This window comes from Leptonotus elevatus, chromosome 1, assembly GCF_054856555.1.
Source record: "Leptonotus elevatus isolate MCC_2025b chromosome 1, RoL_Lele_1.0, whole genome shotgun sequence".
NCBI classification, from domain to species: domain Eukaryota; kingdom Metazoa; phylum Chordata; class Actinopteri; order Syngnathiformes; family Syngnathidae; genus Leptonotus; species Leptonotus elevatus.
The window spans coordinates 50143126-50170574 of record NC_141239.1 but is presented as its reverse complement, the minus strand read 5'-3'; the positions used below and the strand labels follow the sequence as shown (position 1 = coordinate 50170574).

At 39.0% G+C, this 27449-nt stretch overlaps 1 protein-coding gene across 1 annotated transcript; it reads left to right on the top strand.

The window, feature by feature from the left end:
- The first annotated feature begins 2978 nt into the window (after positions 1 to 2978).
- On the top strand, positions 2979 to 27246 carry grb2b (growth factor receptor-bound protein 2b). The gene is made up of 6 exons (XM_086067441.1): positions 2979 to 3152; positions 4290 to 4547; positions 19393 to 19490; positions 22207 to 22329; positions 22717 to 22885; positions 25553 to 27246. Exons 2-6 carry the CDS (start codon positions 4470 to 4472, stop codon positions 25736 to 25738), a joined length of 654 nt encoding a protein of 217 aa, XP_085923567.1. The 5' UTR covers positions 2979 to 3152; positions 4290 to 4469; the 3' UTR covers positions 25739 to 27246.
- The last annotated feature ends 203 nt before the right edge of the window (positions 27247 to 27449 follow it).

Genomic DNA, 27449 nt, shown 5'->3' with positions numbered 1-27449 from the left:
GTCATATTTTTAAAATAATGGCATGGTAGGAATGATTTTAATTAACATGAAACTTTCCGTAGCTACGTACACTATGCACATTTTTGCGTCAAATGCACATTCTGTCATGCGGACGCATAATTTCTCAAATTCTGCAGGGAATATGCTACAGCAATCCACCCCCAACCTCCCCACCCCCATTGATTAATTTAACAACACTCATACTGAGTACATATATACATATAGCTACATATTATGCAGTATGTGTGTTTGTATTTTTTATTATTGGACTTATTGTAGCATTTAAATGACAATACATCCAAGTTTTGTTTGACCTTCGTGGCATGTTTTACTTGGGGGTGAATTCTACATTGTGATATAACACTGCCAGCCATTTTGGAAACTTTCGAAATTTTTAATACCCACACAATATTATGTTCAATAATTATATATAAACCAAATCTGCCAACTGACAGAATAGACCACCAGGTGTCAGTAGTGACAAGGTATTCGCAGAGTATTCGTCTCTGTTCCAGATGGGCCCAACGTTGAAAACCAGATGGCTGAAAAATGATAACAAAACAACACAAGCAAATATCACAAACACTTGTAAGTCATTGTGCTGTTTTTGCAACTGTGACCAATAATTTGCTTAACGTGATATATAGTAATATTTTATATCAAAACAAAGAAAAATGAATTAGCAAGTTAAATAAATGTGCGTTGTTGTTGTTTTCTGGATGCATGGTGTATTTTGTTAGATTGACCCAAGCTGCAAGGCTGCCAATGTGAGAAATACTGCATACCACGGGAATTTTACCTGTCTGTCTTTAGTCATTGCACACGCCCAGTTGCACCACAATGCGTTGCATTTATGTCTACATCCATTGCTGGGATGCAATAAATTGATCCATTCATTTTCTTTACTGCTTACTTTTCCTACAGTCCCAAAGCGTAAAAGCAGGTTAGCTGCTGTGTTATAAATGCTATAGTTGGAATTAAGTACCATTATCTTTGTCGTAGTTATTGGATTTCATTTGATTCATATAATGAGGCAGATTATGTTGAGTGTAATCATTAAAATATGAAAGTATGCTCCTCTCTTCAAAAGCGCTATATTAATCTGATGCATTAAGGCCCACCGAGCATTTAAATTTTAAAGAGTCCTGTAATAGGTCTAGTTGTTGCATTAAATTGCACGTTGTTGTATTAGGTAATTGGTTAAGTAATTATAGTTAAATTAATACATTAAATACAAGCATATGAGAAAGAATTATTATTTTATTAATAAAATCCACTATTTTGCATATTGTCCCATCTACATATAGGCTAACTTTAAAACACAAATGTGGGCATTGAGCGCAAAAGTTAGCCCAACCTTGAAGTACATGGAATCATATGGACGAATGAGGTCGTTTAATTGTGACAGTTATGTTGGAGTTGGGAGTGTTGAAGCAGAACAGCTTGGGCGGGCGGAGTTTCACTTCCTACAAGCGCATGCTGACAAATATAAATAAATTAATAAACAGAATATATAGACTTCTCATTGAGCAGGTTCGCATGTTGCTCCTATCTGATAGGACGTCCGCCATATTGGATGTGTCAGATCTGCATGCACGTAAACTAATAATAGAAAAAAATGGCCTGAACTTCACACAGCGTATAGTGCACATTTGTACAAAGTTAAGACTGTACATCTCTCACTCACTCCTTTGCATACACACTTACATAGTTTTGGAAAAGGATAGGCATAAAAAAAATATATATAACTTTGTAATATTTCTTAAATGTTAACCAACGCGTATATGTAACATTGTTACTCAATTGTGATGACAAATATTGAAATAAAAATAACTTTTTAACTTATGAGTTACTGATGGTGTAGTGATACATTCTCATGGCTAAGTGTAAGTTCAGTTCCCATTCTGTAACAGTGTGAACGTGAGAGTGAAAGTTTATTGTCTCTACATGTGCCCCTGCAACTGGAAGTCAGCTGAGAAAAGCTCTAGCTCATTCGCAACCTGGCTGAACGGGATAAGCAGTCTAAAAAATGGATAGTCAGACTTCTGATTTCATCTGTGTCTAAATTAGCCTACTGGCATGTAGATGTGACATGTATGTTTTCTGAATAAAGACCACTAATGTTTACGTTTAATTGTTAATATGGATAATTTTCTCATGACATCACACACCACCATTGTTTTGTTTGTTCCTACTAAAAAATACTAATCATCAATCATGTGAGCAAAAAATATCCATGTTCAGTGACTTACATCAATTTAACTAGTCTAAATAGAAAATAGTAATTTGCCTGATTTTTTTTACTTTTTTGGGGGGGGGACTTTTATGGGCTTAAAGTATTAGTCACAAAGTCAGTAAATTCCATTGGCAAAATAGTGTTTTAATCATATGAGATCTGGCTTTGAGTGTATCCCAATTGGTTAACCAAACAGCCCAAGCAGCACATGAACCCGGCCGGCCACTTCCTGATCACGAATTTACCACATCTTATATGGTGGCAACGTTTAAGACTGATTCAGTACCAAGGTAGGATCTAGGTATTGTTTATGATGTGTGTCTCTCTCAATAAATAAACAATCCCTTCAAACTGTATTAATTTCGGCAATTCGATTGAACTATTATGGATTCACTACACACAGACTGTACAATATAAAGTGTACTTATACAGTAGGTTTTATGCTGACAGCTAAAAATGTGAGGCCTGTAGGGCTTAAATATGTGCTACTTGGAACTGAAATTTTATAATTTATACAGTGGTTGAATTTAAATGCAACTATTCAACTTTAGCAATTAAAATTAAAATACAAAAATGCTTCAAATTATTTTTCCGGAGGGCAGCACATTATTTCAGGCCACATGCCGTTCTATTTTGCCACATACAATATGGCGTCAACGTACGACGACTCGAACTTGGTCTATAATATCTACGATGCTGACCCTCCCTCCCAGCTCAGTGAAAGGAAGCGGAAATAAACGTCTCCAAGCTTATGCTAACAGCTCGAGTCAAGCTCCGGGGACGGGCTGGAAGTGATACATGACACACATCGGGGGATTTTTTTTTCCGCCACCAAAACCGAGAACGAGGCGCGGGTAACAGCGCGATAGGGATTTTTTTGTTAGGGTTGTAACATTGACGCGGAATATATCGAGTGGTGAGTTTGCGTCCTCTACGCGTCAAAGTTGTGTACTGTTTCCTTTTCGCGACGCAGGCTAGTCAAGTTGAGTGAGGCTAACGGGGCTAACTGTACCACTACGCTAGCAACAACAGCTTGCGCTATGAAAAAAAGGTGTTTTCTTCCATGTCATATTTGCCAACGCGAAACAAGCAGCAGTGTTCCCCGCCGTTTATCAACTCATCGCTTGACGTTAAACGCGCGTTCACTTGTTGACTAATGTCGCCTCTTCTTCAGTCGGTTTTGATAGATTGGTGGAAGTGAGTTGGAGAATCAGTAGTTATTGTTATCCGACCGTTAGCCGGCATGCTAACCTTAGCCTCCTAGTAGACTGGGCGCAGTCGTTTGGGGGCTAACAGGCGAAGTCTGTGAGCATGATTGAAAGTACGATTTGAAGAGAAATATATTGTTTATGTAATGTGCATTCCAGCCGACACTACTTTAGAAAATATATCAAGATTAGTGGCAATATAAGCACGACTTTCTTTTTATCGACTGATAAAATGATTTATTATCAACCTGTCTGACGATCACTTTTTAGATGGCACTGCGGATTGTAGTCAACTAGTGCCTTTTTCTTGCACGCTCCTAACGACTTTTCTAGAAAAGTGTCACATCCTCTGTTGTAAGGTCTCTGCGCTCACATTCAGAGCGGATGAATCGTGCCTATTCTTTCCGCCTTTTTAAAACATAAATAATAAGCGACGGTGTTCTGTTGACAAGATCGTTGTTCGCCGTCGGCTATTGGCGTACAAGTCTGTTTTAATGACCTTAGGGATCGTTCGGCTGTATTAGATTGACGCGTATTTGTCAACAACATAATGAGATAACGCTGCTTTTATCCGTTTAGCAAGTGTAGGTTGAGCTAATGTATCACTGCCGGCTCTGCATAATCTCCAGTCTGCACAGGTGTTTAGCAGTCTGACAGGGATTGATTTAAATGTCCTCCAACGTTATTCCTCATTTTGAAGCAAACGGGATTACTGTCATTGTCATATGTCTGTTTGCATGATCTTGTGCATATCTCAACTTCCTTTTGAAGAACATTTCTCACAAACCTGTGCACATTTTTGCCCAGCCTGTCTTACTCAGCTTCATCTTTCCTCCCTTTTACAGGAACCGCGCTGCGACCTTTATGTAAGGTCAAAGCCCTAAAGCAGCGGGTCACAGACGGGAGGAGAGACTCGGGAGAAAAGCATCTGGCGGTAGAAGCTGGGATAAGCGCTGTTTTTATTTATTTTTTTATTTAGTCCCTGAATCCCAACTTGAGCCAAGACGTTATCTCGCACTCACACCATGGAGGCCATTGCCAAATACGATTTCAACGCTACTGCTGAAGATGAGCTTAGCTTTAAGCGTGGAGAGGTCCTTAAGGTAAGTAGAAACCATTCGGTTTTCATTGGAGGGAAGGGAATACTTTGTGTGGCTTTATGTAAGTAAAGTTTTAATGCCTTCTGCCTTGACATTGTAGTGCCTCCTCAGTTTGGGTTGGTGTTTTTGTTTTTTTTGTTAAATGCATGTTTTCCGAGCTTATGAGCAGTTTGCATATGAATATGTGGTCATGCAGCACACTCAGTTATTGCTGTATGCACTATTTTTCGTTTGTTTCTATTATATTTCTGGCATAGAAAAAATGTTCATACATAAGTAGGGAGCACCCCATTTGTTTTGTGTTTTTGGCATTGGTGCATTCACCCGCTTGCAGTTTTTTTTATTCTGCTCTTGTTATTATTCTTGTTTATTCAGAACCCACATTCACTGTTTTTATGCTTAGGCCAAAGCAACAAAAGCATTACCGTAATTTAGTTGCCATCTTGAGGAATCAAAGAACTATGAAGTGACTTGATGAGTTTCAGTGAGACAGTACTAAAGCTTTGCCCCTATATTGTGGCCTCTTGGTGCCATGGAGCTCTGTTGGAGTGAATTGAGGAGTTTCCTTTGGACAATTGTGACTTTTCGCCATTTACAGTATGGCAGGGCTTGGTCTACTCCCGCTTGGGCGTTCACTGTTCATGTCTTCTTCTTTTTTTCACTAAATGCAAATGTAAATACACAAAAGTCAATGCTACAATGGTTGAATGCCCAAATATTCAACCAACATGTACATTCAACCCATCATCATTCATGACATGTAATTTCAGAAGACCTGTATTATTGTGGCTGAAGCTCATGATCCTGACACACTCTCTGTTTTGCATTTTCTTTCTTTTTTCTTTGCTTTTTGTGTTTGTAGCCCCACAGACAGAAGTGTAGCAGTGACGGCACAGTAAAAAGCATGCTAAATATAGAACTGGGAATGACATTCATTGCTATGTCAGAAAACATCTGGCTGCCCAGTTCAATATGAGCAATACAATGAGTTCAGTTTCAGTTGCATACATAAATACATGTTCATAAATATACACTTTACGAACATTCACTCTGTAAAGCTTTTTACTGAATCAAATCCAAATGCTAATTTGTGCATCCATCAAAAGTCAGTGCAGCTCCGCTTTAGGCTTTGCTGTAATGTTTCAGACAGTGTGGTCCTCCCAACACTTAAAAGTGGCTTTGGATTTGCAGCTAGCCTAACTTCCAAGTCGTTGGCAGAGAAACTGAAGAGAAATGGTTATGTAAAGTAAGAGTGGGCAGAAGTGCAGAACGGCTCACAGATATATTTTTGGAACAAGGCAAAGCAAACGATTTACTTTTAATTTTACTCGATGGATGGGCAGCTTCTCCAGAGAGACAACTATTTATATACACATGTTTGAAAAGTAAGTTTTTCTTAATCTGTCTCCTTTAAATTAATAAATGCCGTACACGTTTTAAAATAAGGTAACGTTTAATGCGACGTAAAACTGATGTACCTTTGCAATCAAATTTCCAGTGAACTGTGAACTCAGTCTCTTGAGTTTCTGAGGCAGTTCGTAGGCCCATTTGTTTATTTTTGAGTCCGTTTATGGCGTGTGCAAATTCATTCAAACCTTGTGCTTTTGTGTTGCCTCAACATGTCTCTCTGCAACCTTTATGCGATAAAGATATTTTGAAAATACACGCTGCAATTTTCCTGCACTATGGTGTTCTTAGGATTTAAACACAGGCATCATAATCCCTTTTGGCTAAAGCCATGCACATCAGGGTGACTGTTTTGTCGTAAGGTTGTGAAGTAAATATTTGCCTCAATGTGATAAGAAGCAAACCTTATAACATAGGTAATCTCTCTCTATTTGATGAAAAAATTAAGTATCAATAATAATAATAATAGTAATTGTATGTGCAGTTTGGAAGCACGTACCTCAGGTCAAAAGTTTCCAAAGTAGGCAAGTCACTGACTGCTTTTGCAAGGCATAAATGGCCACCATGTTTTTGACTACATGATTGAGTGCGCCATTGCCTTCCTCCTTTGATGTCATACGCAAAACAATGTAAAAACGATTCTGCTCACGTGTTCTGTTTAAAGTGTGTTTGAATGGTTGCTGGACAGTTGAGATAAATTGCTAATCTTGAAATGCTGGCTGTGCTTTTGCAGACTAGTTCCCGCCTGTTTGTAGCCAGGTTTTTGGAAGCAGTGCATATCAGCAAGGACTATGGAAGCTGCAAAAAAGTAGATTAATGAATAAAAGCATTGAATGGCTCAGCCCCAATACTGTATGTGTATGTTGAGTCCAGCTGTCTGTGTCAGCGTGTTGGTGCAGGGGAGATACAGCTCAGTAAACACTGAGCAAGTATTATATTTGCATAGGCATGGTAATACGGATAGTGATGTTTTTCGTTGTTGAAATCTAGATAGATCAAGGGGTTCTCAATCAGAAATGTAAAAGGTCCAGAATTTTTCTTTTTGTAGGAAGTCGTAGGTCCACACAGCACGTGCATAGTAGCGAAAAATGTTGGTCTTTATTTTAATTTTATTTTACTCTTTTTGTAGCTGGGTGTACTGTACAGTAATATTCAGGAGTTAGTGGAAGGCACAAAAACATATATTTTCAGCATCAAACATTCACACTGATTGTTTCTTCTTTAGTATTACTCAACAAAGTACAAATAAACAACTTTAAAGTTGAATCAAGTGTCTTGGGAGTTCATGTTCACATACATCAAAAGTAAAAGAAAGTGTCCTTTTCCTTTCAGCGATGCGGGCAAAGGTGGCAAGACTGAGGCCTTATCTAAGTAAAGAAAAACCTGGCTAGATTTTGCACACACAAAAAACAAAGACCTGAACACTCAAATGTATGTGGGGAAAATGTGTTGCGGTTCAATGAAATAGAGTTCGAACATTTTGGGCATTCATTCCAAAAGGTACAGGTATGTATGTTTGGCACAAACACAACACTCTTCATCACCAAAGCACAAAACCTCAAGAGAAAGCCTACTCGAGCATCTTAACTTTATTTGGCCTTAATCAGAGGCACTTTGAAAGTTAGCAGGTGTGAGCAGACACCCATTTAAAATGAGCTTGAATGTGATTGGTTAATTCTAAACACGGCTACATCCCCAGTTACTAGAGATTGTGAGCACTTGTGCAACTACAGTATCTGAGATGTTTGTTTTTACTTCCCCTTCTCAAAGACCCCCCCCCCCGCCGCCTCCAATTGACTTTTACAGGTTATTGGTCACATTAATGTTGAACAAAGTTCGACCATTTTAGGCCCTTTTAAAGAAAATCACAACAACAAAAAACACATTGACCAAGGCTGTGTGTAGACTTTATATCTACCGTAGAAAGAGACAGGAAGGTGGTATATACCAGCAATTCTTGTTAATTATTTGATCTGCATGTGTTTTCCTTGAAATTGTATCTTCTGTTTGAGTCCACTCAATGTATGTTCTAACAGTTGAGCTGCAAACCAAAATATCTCTATAGAAAAAGAATGCTTTTAATTTTGCAACCGAAGCTAAATCTTGCATGCAACACCCATTATAATCTGAAGCATGTACAGAGAGGAATTATTCATTTCCTGTAAAAGTCATTAGTGTACAGTTCTATTGAGGGTAGAATTTCATATTCTTTTCAAGTGATTTCTTGAGAGAAGATGAATCTAAAATAGACTGCCATGATACTGCCCCGTCACCATCCACAATTCATCTGAATCATTTGTTGGCTGCTTTCCCAATTGGACTAATTTGCTTTTTGAAGCAGGCATGATGTTCTTCCCTTTGTCGGATTGAATCCCCCTTTCTCTCACTCTTTCATCTTTTTTTATCCGCTTTCACTCTTCCTCTAGTTAGCTCCCCTTCCTGAGACAGATACACGGTGCTGTAAAGATGGAGCCATGTTATATAACTTGTAACTATATTTTCAGGAATTTCTCTTTCAAAGGAAAGATGTATAATTTAGTAGCATTTTATCCGAGAACTTAACAATGTCCGTGATAAAACTAATATCCTAACATCATGGCTGCTTCTGTACACAACAAACAACAAAACTTAATGTCTACCCAAATACAAATGTGAGTAGACTGACTTGAAAAAAACAGAACTTAAGGTCAGATGTGCTCTGGTGGTACTGAAATTAGGCTACCAATTGATGAAGCAAGAATTGGTTCTCAGTGGTGCCAATGTGTATGTAGTCAAAGCAAGCCTTCTGCCGATCCTGATGCTAAACGGCTCTGTTCCAAGGACAAAAGGTCTCTCATGAGAGCCTACTGGCCTTGCTTAGTTGAACATCTACTTCTATCTCATTTTAACTGTCTTTGAAAAATGGTAGCAGTGCTGCATGGCATGAATAGGAAAAATATGAGATTGCCCCAAGGTAGAGCTTCTTTTTATGTAAACATTAACATGCCATGAACTGCAATAAATCCTAAATTATAAATATTGTACTTTTTCCAACACTCCAGATATTTTCATGAATGGCAAAGGAAGGGAATACAGTCATCTTTACAGTTCTGCCGCTCTATCTTAAGCTTAATGCTTCCGTGCATCATAATTAATTCATTGAAATTATGCCCTTGAAGGTGATTGCAGTACAATCACTGTCTTGGATATAGTGTGCGCATGTATTTTGAGCTTTTATACTTGCAGATAATGAAGAGAACTCAAATAGAGATTCACACATTTTTATCCGAAATGTTTCTGTGGGCGTTTGTAAGATGAAAGAAAGCCCACATTGTCCAGTGTCACTAGGATATTTAGTAATCAGGTTCCACAACTAGCCTCCAGCGAGCAATCACTGTGTCACTGTGTTTCACAACAGCTGGCCGCCCTGACCAGGCTCCCCTCTAATTTGCAGCCTTGAGTCATTCAGTAACATTTAGTTCTGTCATTTGCCATCTCATGAGTCATGAAGCAAACTATCACATCGCAGCATCTTCTTGGTGTGTTAGCTATTAAGGAAGACTAAGTGATGACGGAAATAGAAAAGTCACTTAAATGGTTGTTAAGCAAGTTGGTGTATAGACTCCAACACAACTTTATGCTGAATGATGCTTATTTTCTGTTGTCCTTCATTTTTATGTCCGTTGATTTGTAGGCAAAGCAGAACATCTTACTGAAGTCTGGCCACTGCCCTAAGCACTGTTCTCATTTCCTCTTTAAATAAATAAATAAAGATTAACAGCCCGTCGTGCTGACAAAATAAGCTCCTCTCAACAGATCTGGGAGCTCTGTGTCAACAGTTATAATTAAAACTCATTGTGCTCAGAGTTCACTGCCCACCGATACTGATAATATAGGCTACACCTCGCAAGTGCCAAATGTAAAACATCACATCATGGCTCTTGATAAATGAGCATCATATAGCTTATTTCACCAAATCAAAACATTTCTAGTATGAAGCAGAATTTACAAAAAATATATACTAGTGTCAACATATTATTATTGCATCCACAACACACTGATTTTAGAGGCAACGCTGCATGTTAATGAGAGTGGACCAGTGTCATTCATTATTATTGGCATTGAATATAATAACGTAAGAGGAAATTCGTAAAGATAAAAATGTATCTCAGCTTGGCTAGAATACATTTGGAAAGTAGCATGTTTATTTGACACGTTTAAAATATGGAAGTAACACTAATAAATATTATATCAGCATCCCATTACTTAAGTCTTAATTTATTTATCTATGGTATCACTTTTAACTCATTCACTCCCAGCCATTTTCACTGAAGCAACCCCCTTCACTCCCGGCTGTTTAACTTGATTTTGACTGTTTTTGCAAGGCCCACAAAATATTGTGTTCTATTGCTATAAAAATATGGAACCTACCAAAAGAAAGACCATAAAGATTATATTTCTATCTGTTTCTGTTTTGCAGCAAATTAGCATTATAATATAGCTAAGTTTAATCATCATTCACAAATCTGTTTAGAACTGTGGGTAAATGCACTATTTTCAACATGGCCCTGGTTGATCTCTTTCGCTCTGCTGAATATAATGTAATAACTACTATTTCTTCAACTGTTCTCTGCATTTGAGAGGCTGCATCAAAGCCTTCTGTATGCTCTAGCATTTAAAAAAAACACACACATAAAAAATGTATAAATACGTCTTCGGGACACTTAAAACGTTTAAAATAGAACGTATTTGTACGTTTGTGGGAGCAAATGAGTTAAAAGGTGCATTTTTCTTGTATCGCGAGTATAGGTGATCTCTCTCTTTCTCTCTGTGTGACTAGGTTTACATGCAGCCAATACTCTGTTAAGGTCAAAATTCCGGTTTCTAAAACGTTTGGGATAATCCATTTACATGTGTGATTGGACAGAGTTACTCCAGTTAACTAATTGTTAGTTAAGAGATGACCATATATATATTTTACGGGTTTTACAAGGTTTATTGTCTGTATGTAACCATACTATCTCTCTCTCTCTTTCTCCTCCTTTCTCTCTCTCTCTCTCCCTCTCTCTCTCTCTCTACCTCTTTCTGTCTCTCTGTGACTGTCTCTCACGCTCTGGGATTTATAGAGACTGTGTAACAGAGCGTAGCTTCTTTTTTTCTTCACATCCTGTTTGTGTCGTCCAAACCCCCTGCAACTTCCTGCATCTTCGCAGTCAACGCCAGCAACCCCTGTCTGCATCTACCACAATTTTGTACTGCCGATGCTGAGAAGAATGAGTTGGAGTTAGACTGTGGAATTGTCATATGCAGTCAGCCAAACCTCAGACATTTTTCCCCTCTTGCCTTGCTGTTTTCATTTTCAAACGTTCTTATATTCTGGCTAACGGTACTTTCTGTGTAAAACCCCATCAATGTTATCCTAGAAAGAAGCTTTTAAGCTTGTTGCCTCCATTACTTTCTAGAAGCCTCTCCACCCATCCCTGATTAATGGGTCCCGCACTGCCTATTACTCATTGAACTATTGATCCTGCTCTAAGAAAAGTGTTTTATCAGGGCTGCCTTTTGATACCTAAATGTCAGGAGAATATATCCGCTGCTTTTATAGACAAATCCAAATCCATGCTTTTACTAAGAACTTTAGGACTCCACAAATCTAGCTCAGATTTTCTGTGGAAATCTTGGCTGCTTGTCTGCCTTTAAATTGGGATTTTAGAGGTTATTAAATCTCTGCCTGGTTGCTTATTGGTAAACGGCCTTTCACTTGTATAGCGCTTTTCCACCTACAAAGGTACTCAAGGCGTTTAACACTAGCTGTGTTGCCATTACAGTTTTTCGCAAAATATTAAAGCGATATTGTACTATTTCGATGAAGTACCATTTTTGACTCGCCGGTGTTTCCATTGAAGAGCGTTTCGCTTCTGAGGCGCAATTCTCGTAATATCCCGTCTCGCGGGATCTCACAGTTCTGTAGGAGGTGCTCATGATGTTTACGGAAGACAGACGCCCGGAGTTGTTAATATTACTTTAAAAACATCTCCCTCCCCTCATCGGGCATCATCATTTGGTGTTGGTGTGCGCGCACGCTTATAACTCGTGTTATGGTGCGGACGGATGGATTTCAACGATGACGTGTGCCGTATGTCGCTCGTTGCCAGGGGCAACGGCCATTTCTCATGCAACGATATGGGACATGCGTTGAACGTCGGCATATTGGCTCCATAACTGAATCGCTTTGTGCTTAAAAAGACTTGTTATCCCCTCCGAAGGCACCTCCGACAGAAAAGCGAGTGGCCCCGTACTTCCTTTCCTCCGTTACCGGGCGGGGGTCACATGACTGCAGAGAATGCGCAAAAAGAGTTTCCATTACACTTTTGCGAAATACTTCTATTTCGACATGTCTCAAAAACCACCTCATGAGAGCGTTAAAACTTTTTTGCAATATTTGAGGTTTTTCAGAAATCATGTGTTTCCATTACCAGCTTGCCTTTTGTGCAAAACTGAGGGTAATGAAAACGAACCTACTCCTCATTCACAGACTCATGATGCAGCATCAGGAGCAACTTGTGGTGTCTTACCTTGCTCAAGGACACTGACATGGTCACAAGGCTGGGGATCGAACCCACGACATCTGGGATGGGAGATGACTGCTCTACCACCTGAGCCATGCCACGGATTATTGTGCAGTCGATTCAATTGTAGGGTGTTGCAGAAAAAAAATGAAGAAATGTTTTGGGTGTTGCATTTGCATAAAATGGTATTTAAAAAAAATTGTGGGTGGGCGTGAAACGTATCAACCGCGAAAAGTGAAGGAACACTGTGTGTACATAATATCCGAGGATGTCACTCTCTTGGCATGACTGATCGATTTACACTCGATGTAACCGTTACACTAATGTAAAGGTTGGTTATTCTTGGTTAGTGTGGTCATGCCTAGAAAGGGACAGAAAGATGATGTCACCAAAAGAGGGTGCAAACGACAGGGACGACGGGGCAGAGGCCATGGGTGCCCACCTGACAGGCAGGCACACACTCATCCACTTTCCTTTGCACACCATTGGGTCACCACCAAGCATTATTGTGATTGATTGGTAAAGTCCAAATCTCTAAAGTCGGCCAAATTTATGATGTTGACGACTATTCGTTGTTGCATGGTTCAGTATTGTCTGACTAGTTATACCTAATTTCCATGGTGATTACATTATTATCATTTGATGTTGCATTTAGCGTATGACAAAATGTGTGATTCTTTGGTAGGGAGTCCTCTCTCTACTTCTTTGGGATTCATCTGTCATGATCTCTCTATTTGTTATAATTGTTTTTCTCCACTGATTCCTCCAAGTCATTTCTGACTGCTCTTCCTCTTATTTGACTTCGTGCTGAGTCAGAGAGCTGTAATTAGGACTCCTCCTCATCACCACATCACTTCCTGCTGATGTGTGTCAAAAACAGACTTCTGTATTTCAAACAGAGCCCCATAATTCTCACTCTTAGACCTGTAACATCCTTCACTGTTACAGTTCCCATGCTGCAAAGTCTGAAGTGATTCAAAGTAGGTCAGAAATCACAGACACTAATAAGATGTATACTGTATTACACAAAATATGTTTAAAGAGCCCACAGTAGTGATGTAACCATACTATCACTCTTTCTCTTTCTCTCTCCCTCTTTCTTTCTCTCTATCTCTTTCTCTCCCCCTCTATCTCTCTTTACCCCCCCTCTCTCGCTTTCTCTCTCATTCCCCCCTCCCTCTCTCCCTCAGTTTGCATTTCAACAATGTTGCTTCACTTGTACAGTAATAATCTATAGGTTCCACTGTAATAACATTTATTTCCGCAATTTACTCCGCAAGCAGTGGGAATGTTCATTTTACTTTTACCAAAAGTGTGTTGAATAGTTGGAAGTCTGATTTGTGTATTATGATGCTGCAAGTTCTGCTCTCTAAGGGAGGCCCTCACACATGGCATTGGTCTCAAGCATTATTCTCAATAAATAGATTTCATTGTATGAAATCACTGTAATCTTTCTCAGTTGATCTGAGACAGTTAGCTCATGACCCCTTTGGGGTGTTCTGCTCCGTCTGCTGCTTCCCTGCTGGGCATAAAGGAGGTCACAGTCGTTAGCATGACTTTTCCTAAATAACACAAATGACTTGTTTATCAGGGGGTTCACACTAAGAGCCTTAAACTGTCACAATTCCAGTGGTAAGCACTCAATGGCATTTTCAACAAACACTTAATTTACTCTGGGATATATGAGGTGTCTGAACAAGCCAATGTGGCTAAAGCTAGAATGTGATAAGGTGGCATATAAGCAAATCAATATTTAGTCTTTGCAGCATTGTCTGGGATAATCATTTCTGAGGCCTGAATATCTCTATCTGCTGCCTACACCTTTCAGTTAGTCTTTGCTCGACTTACATCTATTTCCAGCCACAATTTAGTGCAAACATTTGTCACATAGATATCAGTATAAAAATGTTGTAAATTAATTTGATCAATATATCTACCTTTTGATATTTTGGTATATCATTACAAATGCGCCCAAAACCTTTTAATGTCCAAATTTGGTCACTCCCCATGTGTGTCTGATATTTATTATATATTTTTATTGTATTTTATTATTATTTTGCAAATTATTGACCAATCTTAAGTGTTGAAAATGGCTTTCTGTTTTTGGCAATGTAATGTTAAAGGCAAAGTTTGCAGTTTTCAAACTATCAAGTTTTGAATGTAGCACACACTCCTTCAAAGTAGCTGTGCAAAAGTCACTGGCGATAACGTCCGGATCCACGGCGCAAGTTACTTTACAGACCTGTATTACAAAATTGATCTTTATAGAATTTACATCTAATGAAAACTCCCCAATCCGGGAAATTAGGGCCACCCTCGGACTAAACTGAAACATGCCTCTTTGGTTGTTGGTGGTTGGTATTCAAATTTTGTGAAAATACTGTTTTTGTGAGTTTTATGAGCTAGAAGCATAAATTGTTTAAAAAAAAAAAAATTTGTTTTAATAAATACTTATGATTATACTTATGAGTGTTTGGCTTTTTGAATGGAATTATGGCAATAAATGAACTTTTCCATGATCTTTACATTTTTTGGAAAGGGTGTTGTGTGTATTTATATGTTTACTCATGGTTGTGTTGATGGAAGTGCTGTATAATCTAATGTCAAAGAGGAGGTCTGCAGTGGCAGCTGTGGAGAAAATAATCCCTGGTATGGACCTTAGCCTATCAAATAGCAATTTATATCTTTTGTAGCTCAATCAGATTAAAAAGACCAAAAAATAAACAGGTAGTCAGCACAAAGAGAAAGATGCAAATCGTCCATTGTCGTGTCTTGGAGCAGAGACAAAATTCAGACATAGACATATTGCTGTGGTTGTCCCATTTCTGTATGATATGAATATTGCCTGCCAAGCAGATATTTAGTTCTGCTTTTACGCTGTCAGTTCCAAGAGACACACCAGATAGACATCTACGCAAATGAAAAAGCCAACCAATTTCAGTGGGTTTTATTTGATTGTAACCAGGACTAACCCAAATGGGGGGTTATTATGTAAACACAGCTATGTCACCTATGTACATTGTGTTTTTAGGGCTGTGTCAGTGTGGATTATTCAAATCAGATCAGCATCTATGCACTTTGATTTTGTGGTCCTAATCACTCAGTCACAGATGAATTATTTTCTTTTTCAGAGGTGTTTGCTTTGTTCCTGTGGCAAAATGGGTTCACTGGAAAACATGTGAGAACCGACAGCAAAATGAGTTACAGACTGCCCAATTTTCAATAATGTGGTTTTGGCATAATCAAAAAGTGGAAGATCTTGGCTTTCAAATGATGTATCAACAGTTGTGATTTGCCGTTCAATTTCCGAGATATCTCTGTTTGAATGTGGTCTGGACATGTCGGAAAAATCAGAAATTGTCATCAACATTTTTACAACATCCTGAACTTGTCAGCAACCAATTTTGACTCAGAAACTCAGGGCATACTGTCATAATACAATTGAATGTAATTTTCAGCCATGAAATTGTGATTTTTAATGCATTTCATTCAACTTTTAAAAGCAATCTGGAAACAGCGTAATTGACCTTTAACTCGTTCACTCCCAGCTATTTTCACTGAAGCAATCCCCGTTGCTCCCGACTCTATTACTGGATTTTGACTAATTTTGCCAGGCCCACAGAACATTGTGTTCTATTACTATAAAAACATGGAACCTACCAAAAGACAGATTAAATGATCTTCTTTCATCAGGAAGAAAAGTGTATTTTTATCTGTTTCCGTCTTGCAGCAATTAGCATTAGAATATAGCTAAGTTTCATCATTATTCACAAATCTCTTTAGAACTGTGGGTAAAAGAGCTTGTTTGCAACATGGCCCTGGTTGATCTCTTATACTCTGCTGGCTGTTTTTTTTTTACTTTATTACGTGATTGCTTCACCCGTACTCTGCAGTTCAGAGGCTGCATCAAAGCATTCTGTATGCTCTAGTAGAGCTAGGCTATAAGACGTCAAATAAATATCGCGATAAATTGTTTTACCTCAATAACGATAAATGCAAGATACTAAATGCCAAATAACTGATTATTGACTAACTGGCAAACATTACTTTCAATGAAATATAAAAGTATGAAAATCACTTGTAACCATTCAAGTATAAATATTCAAAATAGCTTGCATGACTTAAACAATGGCGCATTGGAACATGAGAAAAGGGTGACCTTTTTTGTGTGCAAATGGCTTGCACAAAGGTACTGTCCTATATTTGTGTAAAGGCGGTAATGTCTTTGTGGAGGTAATGTTTCTTGTAAAGAAATAATATAAATAATGCCATGTGCAAAGGAGGTAGTGTGGCTTGTAAACAATATACATAAAATGAAAACAATTTCAATGCAACACCTATAAACATTTGCAAATAAAAATGCTTGACATGTCTAAGCTCGGCAGCCTGTCAGTGTTGTACATATTGGGAAGCACGGCTTGCGAGAAATATTTTTGCGATGGTATGGTGTACCTCTTGTCGGCTACTTTCATGAGGAGTTTAAACACCATGCGCGCCGTTATGGACTGCTGTCTGGGAGTGGCACTATTCAAACCTTGCTTCACACTTAAAAGCTTTTTGCGCATCTTCGACCTAAATAGTATAGTTGTGCTGTCGGTGTTGGACGTCTTGCTCTGGGTGGTTACGACGGTTTTCAGACACACTTTGCATTTCCTGTTTTACTCAACATTGTATTTGTGGAACCCAAAATATTTCCAAACGACAGAGGTCAAAAAAAATTTCGGGACAAGCACAACAGGATCAACTTCGACAAACAATACTTCCGCTGTGTCAGCCGCTTTTTTTCATATAAACCACCCGACCATTTACTTGTCGTCTGTTTCCCTTGTTCAGACTGGATTGGTGGAGACACGTGACTACACATGCTGAACACCATCTTATAGGGAAATAAACATAGCCTACCAAGAACACACAATCAAAAGAGACAAAAATACTTTTATTTTTTATTCAAACACTGAATTTACCAACATGGGCAAAATGACGTCGGTTATTGTAGAACATTTCGGTAACTGTAAATTTTCGGTTAATCGCCCAGCCCTATGCTCCAGCATAAAAAACATGAAAAACATATAAATACACATTGGGACACTTGAAACATTTAAAATATAACTTATTTATACGTTTTTGGGAGCAAATGAGTTAACAGCATGAATTCAGGAGTCCAGTACATGTATCAACATCAGGAGTATATGGAATCCCGTAAAGTCTGGTTAAGCCTCAAATGCAAAATCAAAAGGGGTCCTGTTACTTTGTTTAAAGAATGAGAATTTCTAATGTTTTTGATTTTTCAATTAATTTGAATAATTAAATCAAAAATTTGAATAATACATAATAAACAAAAAAAAAGTTTGTTTGTTTGTTTGTTTTTCCAGCTTTTCCCAACAAAACTTTTAAAAATGGAAATTACTTGAAGAAGATTTTGTAGTTAGAATTTGAGAGAAAGATTATAATGTACAAATTTCAGGGCGAGATCCACCCTGAGGAGGTTCTGAAAAGCGGTTCCATTGTAACCGCACTTCTCCGAAAATGTCTAATGAAAAACTGAACACTCAGAGCCTTCTGGTGTGGAACTGTGGGACAAGGCAGAAGAGGCTTAATTGAGGGCATGGTTGGTGGCTATTTAACGACAGAAACCACAGCCACCCTCACAGTTGATCTATGCTTCTACCAACTTGTATTTGAAGTCCACTGCCTCAACCGATGAGATATTCAAGGGTTAACCTTAGCAGCTGAGAAAGGCTAGTGACAGCTGGCATTCTGCAAGCTCACTTTAGCAAAAAGACCTTGGCCATTTGCAATACGCTGAGGCCAACAGGACAGCTGTCTTGGGTGGGTCGGGGAAATAATCAAAGTTTTAGGGCAGAGGCAAAATGAGAATGGCGGGTAAAAGTGATACGGAAAATGGGAGCATATGAAGACATCCGATTTTAAGAGCAAGCTTGTGCCCCAGCCCAAAAAAAGCATGTTTTCCTCTTTGAATTATGTAGATGGGATGCGATCAAAGGAAGTCAAGCCCCTGAACTTATGAAATTCTAATGAGTGAAACTGAGTCATTCTTCAATGCAGGATTCTGCCTGACTCCTTCCAAGGCTTGAGATTAATGCCATCTCTGCTTAAATTCTTAGTCAAATGACGGCCTGCTTTTGTGACACATTCCTGCTCATCTTCTTTGTATTACACTAAATGCCTTTACTTTCTTTTTCAGTTTTTTTTTTTGTTTTGTTTTTTTGGGTTGGTCATTATGAAGCAAGTGAGTTTGCAGCTATGACATTAAATTGGAATTAACTGAAATGAACTAATTATCTTTATGCTTGTTGCCTTCTATCCTCACAGTTGAACATCCATCCATTTTCCGAACAGCTTATTCCTCACAAGGCAATGTGTAGCTTTAGACAAACTGAATGTGAACTGCAACCATTTTACCCACATCCTTGCCCCATAAGTAAAGGGCTGCATTCTATTTTTGAATAGAGCGAGAGAGGATTATAAAAGCCAGCCACACGCACACGCATAGAATGATACAATACGGAAATATCACCGAAGGTTGTGGGCTTGTGGCTTAGGTAACTTTTGTTGCTGACTTATCTGTATTTGGTTCAGTTCAGTCTATTAAAGCAGTCATTTGACACTTTGTAATGAGAATGACGGAAAAAATTCATTCTTTTCATTTGAACCTTGATGTGTAGTAGTTTTGCTATATTGTCTTTTTAATTGTGCTCTACCATATGCCAGTCTTGTTTAAGTCATTTCCAAATATTTACCTAACAGTTACCTTGTATACAGTGTGCGCTCCACCCCAGGCCACCACCACAAATTATGAACTTCCACTTTAGAGGTCCCGCTGGATGTCATCCAGATGATTGACCCTCTTTCTTTGTGTTTGTCTTCTCCAGGTATTAAATGAAGAGTGTGATCAGAACTGGTATAAGGCAGAGCTAAATGGAAAAGATGGTTTCATTCCCAAGAACTACATAGAGATGAAGGCCCATCCGTAAGTATTCTAATAGTGCTTTCTAAAATATCTCTCATTTCACCGTCATTTGTACAACTTTCCTCCTGCGAAATGAAATTATTTGATGGAGATCCAATAGGTTGCATCTGATCTTCCAAGAGTTCTTTGTTAAATGTATTTAACCAATGAAATGTTCAGTAATGGGAGTTTGAGCTTTGTTTTGCCTCGTTAATTTGGACAATTTTATTTGAGTTGCACTCAAAATGGCAGTTGCTGGTTTACTGTACAATATATCATATAAAAAAAAACAATCCTGTTGCATTCAGGATGTTTTGTGCATGACTTTGCAATGACCAGCCACAACACACGGTGACCTTGCATAATTTAATAATTAAATAACAAAGAGCTGTATCAAAATATTTTATATTATAAATACAATCTCATTTTTGATGATCACTCTTGAGAAAGGTATTAATTGAACCTTGTTTATGTGTAGTTTGCAGCGTCGAACTGCCTACATCATATTGAGCGCTTTCTCAGATGCCTTAAAATTTACTAATCCAAAGTACAGCATTCGCTACAGCTTTCGCAGTATGATGCCTTTCTTCGCCACTGCAACCCGTGACCCCATGAAGACAAGCAGTATAAAAAATGTAAAGATAGATGCAGACTACTGCACAGGCAGAAAAATACTTTAAATAACTCAACTGAGCATCATCTTTTGCAGACACACATTTTTCATGTGATGATTACCCATCATCAGACCATTGCTTTGCTTTCTACTGTAAATTATTAATTCAATTACTAATAGAGTACAGTAAATAATGACTCCACAGAATTTTCAAATGTGTTTACTGGAGTGATTGTACATTTTAAATATGCACCCATTGACTGTTCCGCTGTCTGGGGCAGGCTGTTAGGCTGCTGTTTAATGAGTTGCTTACTTCTATGTAGTACAGTCCTTCTCAATTAAATTTTTGCTAAAATGTTCCGCACCCCCCAACTCTTCCCCTCGAGTATAAATACTGTCATTTGTCTATATAATTGTTGGAAGTACACCTACAGAGGGGCTAATACTCCTTGCACACCATCTGAATGACAGCTCCACTGCCATCTATCTAGAGTAGTGGATGTGCAATTTCACTTTATTCTCGAACAGCAAAACAAAAAAAATCCCTGATGTCACATTTGAAAATAAAATAAGCTAGTTTGACAGTTGGGTTCATTTGAATTTGCAAGTGGCCATAATATTGTGGTCGGCGGGTGTGGGTTTTAATGCGCTTTAGTCATGTCATGCTTGCGGTTTTCGGGGGCCTGTGAAGTGCGATCAGACAGTGAGAGTTGCGTTGTCAGTGAACCTCGGTAGCCCTCCAAAGTAGCTCCTGTGTTGAATTGGACACACAACGATCCAATTTGCTGTTAAATCTAATAATGATGTGGCTCTAAGAAGACTTCAATAAGAAATTGCTGCTCTCCAAACATCACCAAACCAAAAGCAAAACAAAGTGACTTCAATCATATTCAGTGTAATTAAAGCTCGACTGGTTTACATGTAATATGCTGCAGGCTTTTGTCTTTAATTAAATATTGACTTTAGCATTGTTGCGCAATCAAACCTTTTTGCCCAGTGGGTAAATTGTTTAGCATGCATTGGTACCACTATTTCTATTTTCTCCACTCACGCTTATACTGTCAGAATTTGATCCTGGCCCATGCCTAATGATGACTTTTTGTGGTTGTAGGGAATCATCTTGGTGTCAACTGTAATATTCATTGTATTATTTTACAGCAGTTGTCATCAATACAATTTGTTGCCCCTGTTCTGGGAGCAAACTATTATAAGATTAGACCTTTAATAACTATATCAAAAAATTTCAAGTAACATTTTAACATTCTTAAGGGGAAGTCAACCCCCAAAATATTTCTTTTTTTCACGATATGTTCTATGCAGCCCCACTAGTCTAAATATGGTATTCTGTTTAATATTGCGTTAGTGGAATATGAGTTAAGCAGCAAAATCCAGCCGTTTTTATCCATCTCAGCGGGCGGCCATTTTGCCACTTGCTGTCAACTGAAGATGACATCACAGTTGCTCGGGTAACAACCAATCACAGTGGAGCTTCAGAAAACAGGCGAGCCGTGATTGGTCGTTGCCTGAGCCCTGAGCAACATTGATGTCATCTTCAGTCGACAAAGTGGCAAAATGGCCGCCCCCTGAGATGGATTTTTTTTTTAATTGCTTCATAACTCATATTCTACAAATGTAATATTCATCGGAATGTCATGTTTAGGTCACATATAACATATTATTGTCATGAAATGTTTAAGGTTGACTTTCACTTGTACTGTAATACCTAAAAAAAAAAAAAAAAAAACTTAACTTTGACAAGTGACAAAATATTGGTCCATTGGTCTTATAGCTTTGAATGTGAATCCTTATACTTTGCAACTTCCTCCTCCTTTTCACTCCCAGTCTTGGCCTATGTGCATAAGCAATACGTTGAAAATAGTAGATTTTACAATCAAGTCACGTTTTGATTAACCTCTTAATTAAACTCTGAATATTCAAATGTGACCTTATAATGCAATAGTGCTATTACAAGCAGAATACAATGTTGTTTGATTGACTGTTAATATTGTCCTTAAACCGCTTTATCAGTGAGTCATTATCATCTCTTTTGAAGGATTAGCTTCTGCCAAGATGGCACCTTTTTATTTGGCTTTGCTAATTAATAAAGTTTCTCTCCTCCTCCAGGTGGTTCTTTGGGAAAATCCCTCGGGCCAAAGCGGAGGAGATGCTCAACAAACAAAGGCACGATGGCGCCTTCCTCATTAGAGAGAGTGAGAGTGCACCGGGCGACTTCTCCCTCTCTGTCAAGTGAGTAGCACCGCACCAACTGGAGTTTAACATTAGACATCCATCATTGCTCGCTCTCCCGACTATTGATCAGCTTCACAAATGAGCAAGCTCTGGTGGTCTGAGTCATCAACACAGCCACTTCCTTATTCTGGTTAAGTCTGAGGGGGGTTTGCCCGTTAGCTTCTTTTCCAGTATTTGCTAAATAAACCGCCTTACTTCCTCTTCTGCGCTTCCATTTTCTGACCTTACCGAAAGACGCATCATGTCACTGCACTCTTCTCTTCGCACTTGAATGATTGAGCCGCTTCATTTGAATACAGTCCCCAGTCCCACACATTTTTACCGTTGTACACTTGATTTTCTTGCCAAGCCTTCACACTTTTTTCTGGCTGTGACCCTTTGCAGGTTTGGGAACGATGTACAGCACTTCAAGGTTCTCCGTGATGGCGCCGGCAAGTATTTCCTGTGGGTGGTGAAGTTTAACTCCCTCAATGAGCTGGTGGACTACCATCGCTCCACCTCCGTCTCCCGTAACCAGCAAATCTTTTTGCGAGACATCGAGCAGGTCCACCAGGTAACAACTTCCTGGGAAGATACTTTGTTCCCTCTTGTGCTTTATTGTTAGTGTAGATAGATTAATGAGCAGGAACTGACGCTTGATAGAAACTTCCTATTGATGTTGTAGACGTTTATGAATGAGGAATTGGGAGGAAACCAACTGGCAACTTTTAAGAACAAACAAACAAAGAGAAGAATGATGTTAACAAGCCCACAACATTTGAATGAAAAAGTAAAAAACTAAAATCTTCAAGTAGGTTGATGTTTCAAAATTATGATTTATTTTTGTGTGTGTGTGTGTGTGTGTGAAAATGTCTTCTCAGCTGCCAGACACTGTTGGCGTGTTGGCTAAATGAAATGAAGACATTGGCCCTGATTTAATACAATACTTAATCGTGATCGAGGCAGCCGCTTAAAAAAAGAATATCCACGCTCAGCATATTATGGCAGCATAAGTAACACAACTTTTATTTTGAATTTAAATAACAGCACCAAGCTGCTGTTATGATGCATTTCAAGGAGTAGGCATAGCTAGCTCGCTAACTGCCCTTTGTAGTGGTAGAAATAGGCCGCCAAATGATTACTTTTAGCCCCTATCCCACTGAGTTGCGAATGTCGCGTTTTGCCAGAGTTCGACAGGGTTCGGAGTTGGTTGCAATATGTCGTATTTGTGTTTGTAATTATTTGTAGCTGTCGTTATTTTCAGGCCTTGCCAATCCATTGTTTTGCCAAATCTGACTCCCTGAAAAATATGTTTAAGCCAATTAAGTGTCTAAGTGATGACATACCATGTACGCTGTCATACTGGAATATTTTTTTTTTGTATTATTCAAGTCCTGATGGCTGCCGTTGCCTATATAGACTTTAGACACAATACATTACGTCACTTTATGTAAAAAAACAAAACTTGCAATGTTTTGGATCATATTTGAAAGCGTTATTCATATGAATGTGTGGTAGCGAGTTTCGTTCTAATATATTTAGACTGTGATTAACATATGTCTGCACATGTACTCATAAATTTTGGTGACAATCAGTTGTGTGTTTTTTGGATAGACATTTAATAGCACATATCAACACATGTACTCATCATTTTTGGGGACAATCAGTCACGGTTTTCATTCATATGCCACCGTAATGGACCTGTTGCACACACAAACACGGGTTGCTGTGTTCTCCAGTCACTTCCGCAACAATTTTTTTTTCTCAAAGGAAGAATATGAAATCTGAGATCATGGCAATACTTGGCAACGCCATACGCATTTTTATAGCACAATGAGACCATGAAATAAGGGCCGTGTTGCTTTCACGCACACGTCACAGCGATGACAAGACTGGACAAAAAATAACTAATAATTACATCTTCTAATGAAAAGGAAAATGAAAAAAAATTTTTATTTGTTGTTGTCGGTCGATTTGACTCAAATTTCAGGTTAATTTGTGCGGTGTCTCATATGTGGCTTTTACGCCGCAAAATAACAGGTTACGACAACCTCATATTTTGCTAATTCAACCTTCGCAACGTCGGCAGTGTTTGCAGCTCTGGGATACGGCCTTAAGCAGCTCACAAACTCACAGAAAAAATCGAATCATATCATGATGACTAACAAAGGTACACTATCTTCATCCTACCCTATAGCAAGAAACGTCATAGGCTAAAAGAAATTAGCATTATATTTAGTGTTGTCAAAGTTAAAGCGTTAACTAGTGTTGTTCCTATACCGGTATCGGCAGAGTCCCTGATCCTGAATTTAAAAAAAAAAAGTGGCATCGTCAAGTACTAACAAGTAACATGCCGATACTATTGTTTCTGACGCTAATATAGGACTTTGGATGCAGCATCTTGTGTTTTACTTGTGCACAACATTCACTGATTTGTGACGTGTTCACTGCATGCCAAGCTGGATATCCTATTGGCTCTTGAATGCTCTGAACCAATGACAGGGCAGCTTTTTCATGTTGAAAAAAACAACAACCCAGGTATCGGAACGGTGTCGTCATCGGCCAATACTGCAAAACTGGGTATCGGAATTGGTATCGGGGCCAAAAAATTGTATCGGAACAACACTAGCGTTAACTGATTAATTAATCGCAAAAAATGATCGCATTAATATAAATTAACGCAGATTAATCACACTTTTAATTTTGACCATAGATTATCCTTTAGCGTGAGAGCGGATGGCTACGTTTAAGGCAGCACAGGTAAAATATTGGGGTCATTTTTTTCCATTTTAAATTATGCAAGTAATTAACTGATGAGGATGAGCGCGTGCAGTGGATCAAGAAATGTTGAAGACGTCTTAATAACATTAAATTTCAAAAGAATGAACACATAACCAGTGGGAACAAACTGTTGATTAAAAAAAAAAAATTAAATTAGTAAGTGATTAATCGTGATTAATCAAGATTTTATTAATCTGATTAAAGTTCTAATTATATTCCATTCCATATCCCAGTTGAAATTTGGGATTGCAGCTTGAAGCGCGCAGTGTAATAACCAGCCTTAGTCTCATTTGTGTACTGTAATTAAGAATGACATCAGTCCCCAGTGTTGCTGTAGTTCCATTTTCCTTCCAACTTTTTTTTTTCCCCTTAGCTTTGCATTGCCAGTTTTTGATTGTCCCGTCCCGGTGCACCTTGGCTAACCTGTGTTCGCCTGTGTTTCCCGCTTTCCATGGCGCAGCATCCCACATACGTGCAGGCGCTTTTTGACTTCGACCCGCAGGAGGAAGGCGAGTTGGGTTTCCGACGCGGCGACTTCATCCAAGTCCTGGACAACTCTGACCCCAACTGGTGGAAAGGCGGTTGCCACGGCCAGACGGGCATGTTCCCGCGCAACTACGTCACGCCCGTCAATCGGAACATGTGAAACAGTCCCGCCATGTAAAACGGCCGCCACCACCTTCATCGTCATTCTAGATGTCATCAGTCCTTCCACCCTCATCCGATCGCCAAACAACCCCCACCCTGCATCCCCCTCCCTCCTCTTCACCAACCCCACAATAAGCAGGAGCAGAGAGGAAGAATGCAAACAAGTGACAAGAGAGAGATAAGACAGAAGCGCTGTCATAGGTGGGTGGCAGCTGAGCAAAATGCACCGAGACTCGTTGACGATCGCGACTGCCTTTGAGGGAAAGAGAGAAGCAAATGATTTGACTCCCACAGCCGCTTCTGTCTTCTCCTTAACTTCTTAACATTCTGCCGCCTTGTGTTCGCTTTTGCCGCATGTTCTTTTATCAGCCGCATCTGTTTTAAAGGAAAAATATAAAGAAGAAATTGTTTTTAAAAAAAGAGAAAAAAAATAAGAGAACCGATGCCATATACAGCAAGTTTCCATGTCTGCGATGATTGGCTCGTGAGCATTGTACATCAGCCGATGGCTGTATAAATAAATCTACTATAGAGAGAATCCATTTTTTAAGAATATATATATATTATATATTTGTATGTGTTTGTCTGTATTTCCTCTCATCACAAATGTGTAAATTATGTTGAATGGTTTGTTTGTCCGGAAAAGACCTAGTAGCTCTAGAATGTGCTGAATTGTCCTTCAACTTTCTATCGGAGGCGTCTCGGATAACATGTGAAATTTCCTCTCGTTCCTCACACGAGGAAGAAAACAGCGGAGCCCCTGTCGTTGAGCGGCAAGGGGATGCAGCCGTGAATGCAAGCCATGTATGACGTCAGCCGCCCACCCCCAAATGCAATGTATTTGTGGCAACCATTTGAATGTAGCTGAGCCAGCCCGCAGGCTGGGACAAGTGAACTACACGGTCGGCAAGGGGAAAAGGCGCTGTCATGTTATCCACGTCCGTTCATCACATGTACAGTCCAGCTAGTTAACAACGTGGCTCGAAGCTCTACGTACGTCATACGTGCGCATAGCATGGGGGCTGAGATCGGATAATCACGTGTAATCACCAGTCTGCAACCGGCACACATGAACACTTCCCACAACTGGGAGATCATCTTAAACAGGTTTGTCTTTTTGATTTTGGTCAATTGTGGTGTCGAGCACTTTTTTTTTTTTTTTGGTCAAAGATTTCGATCTCTGTTCTGCTCCAGTTTGTGTCTGTGTGTTTTTTGTTGGTTTCTTGCTCTCTCTGGATAGTGCCTTTCTCTCTGGTGTTTTAGCGTCTCTGACCCCCTCCCTTTTTATGGGGCCTGCCAGTCCTGCAGTGACAAACAAGTGTACATAATCTAACCTGTCCCACCACCTTCTCCCACATCAACTCGCCTTCACCTTAGTCCCCCACCTACATGGAACTCTTATTTAAGTGTCTCTCGCCTTGTCTTACCTAATGATACTCTTGGTTTTGCTCATTTTTTATTTTATTTTTTTGTTTCTTGTTTTCAATTAATAAAATGCAATTATTAAAAAAAGGGGGTTATGTGTTTTATTGAAAACCACTAAGAGAATTGTAAGGCTTACTCTGCTGGCCTAACCACTGACCTATCCTAGCTAATTGTGTGTGCAACTATATCAGCAATGGGCCTGTACCTTGAGAAAATCTGATTTTAAATTAGACCCCACAAGCCCAGTGCACTGGCCCTCAATGATATCAGCATTTGTCCATCCT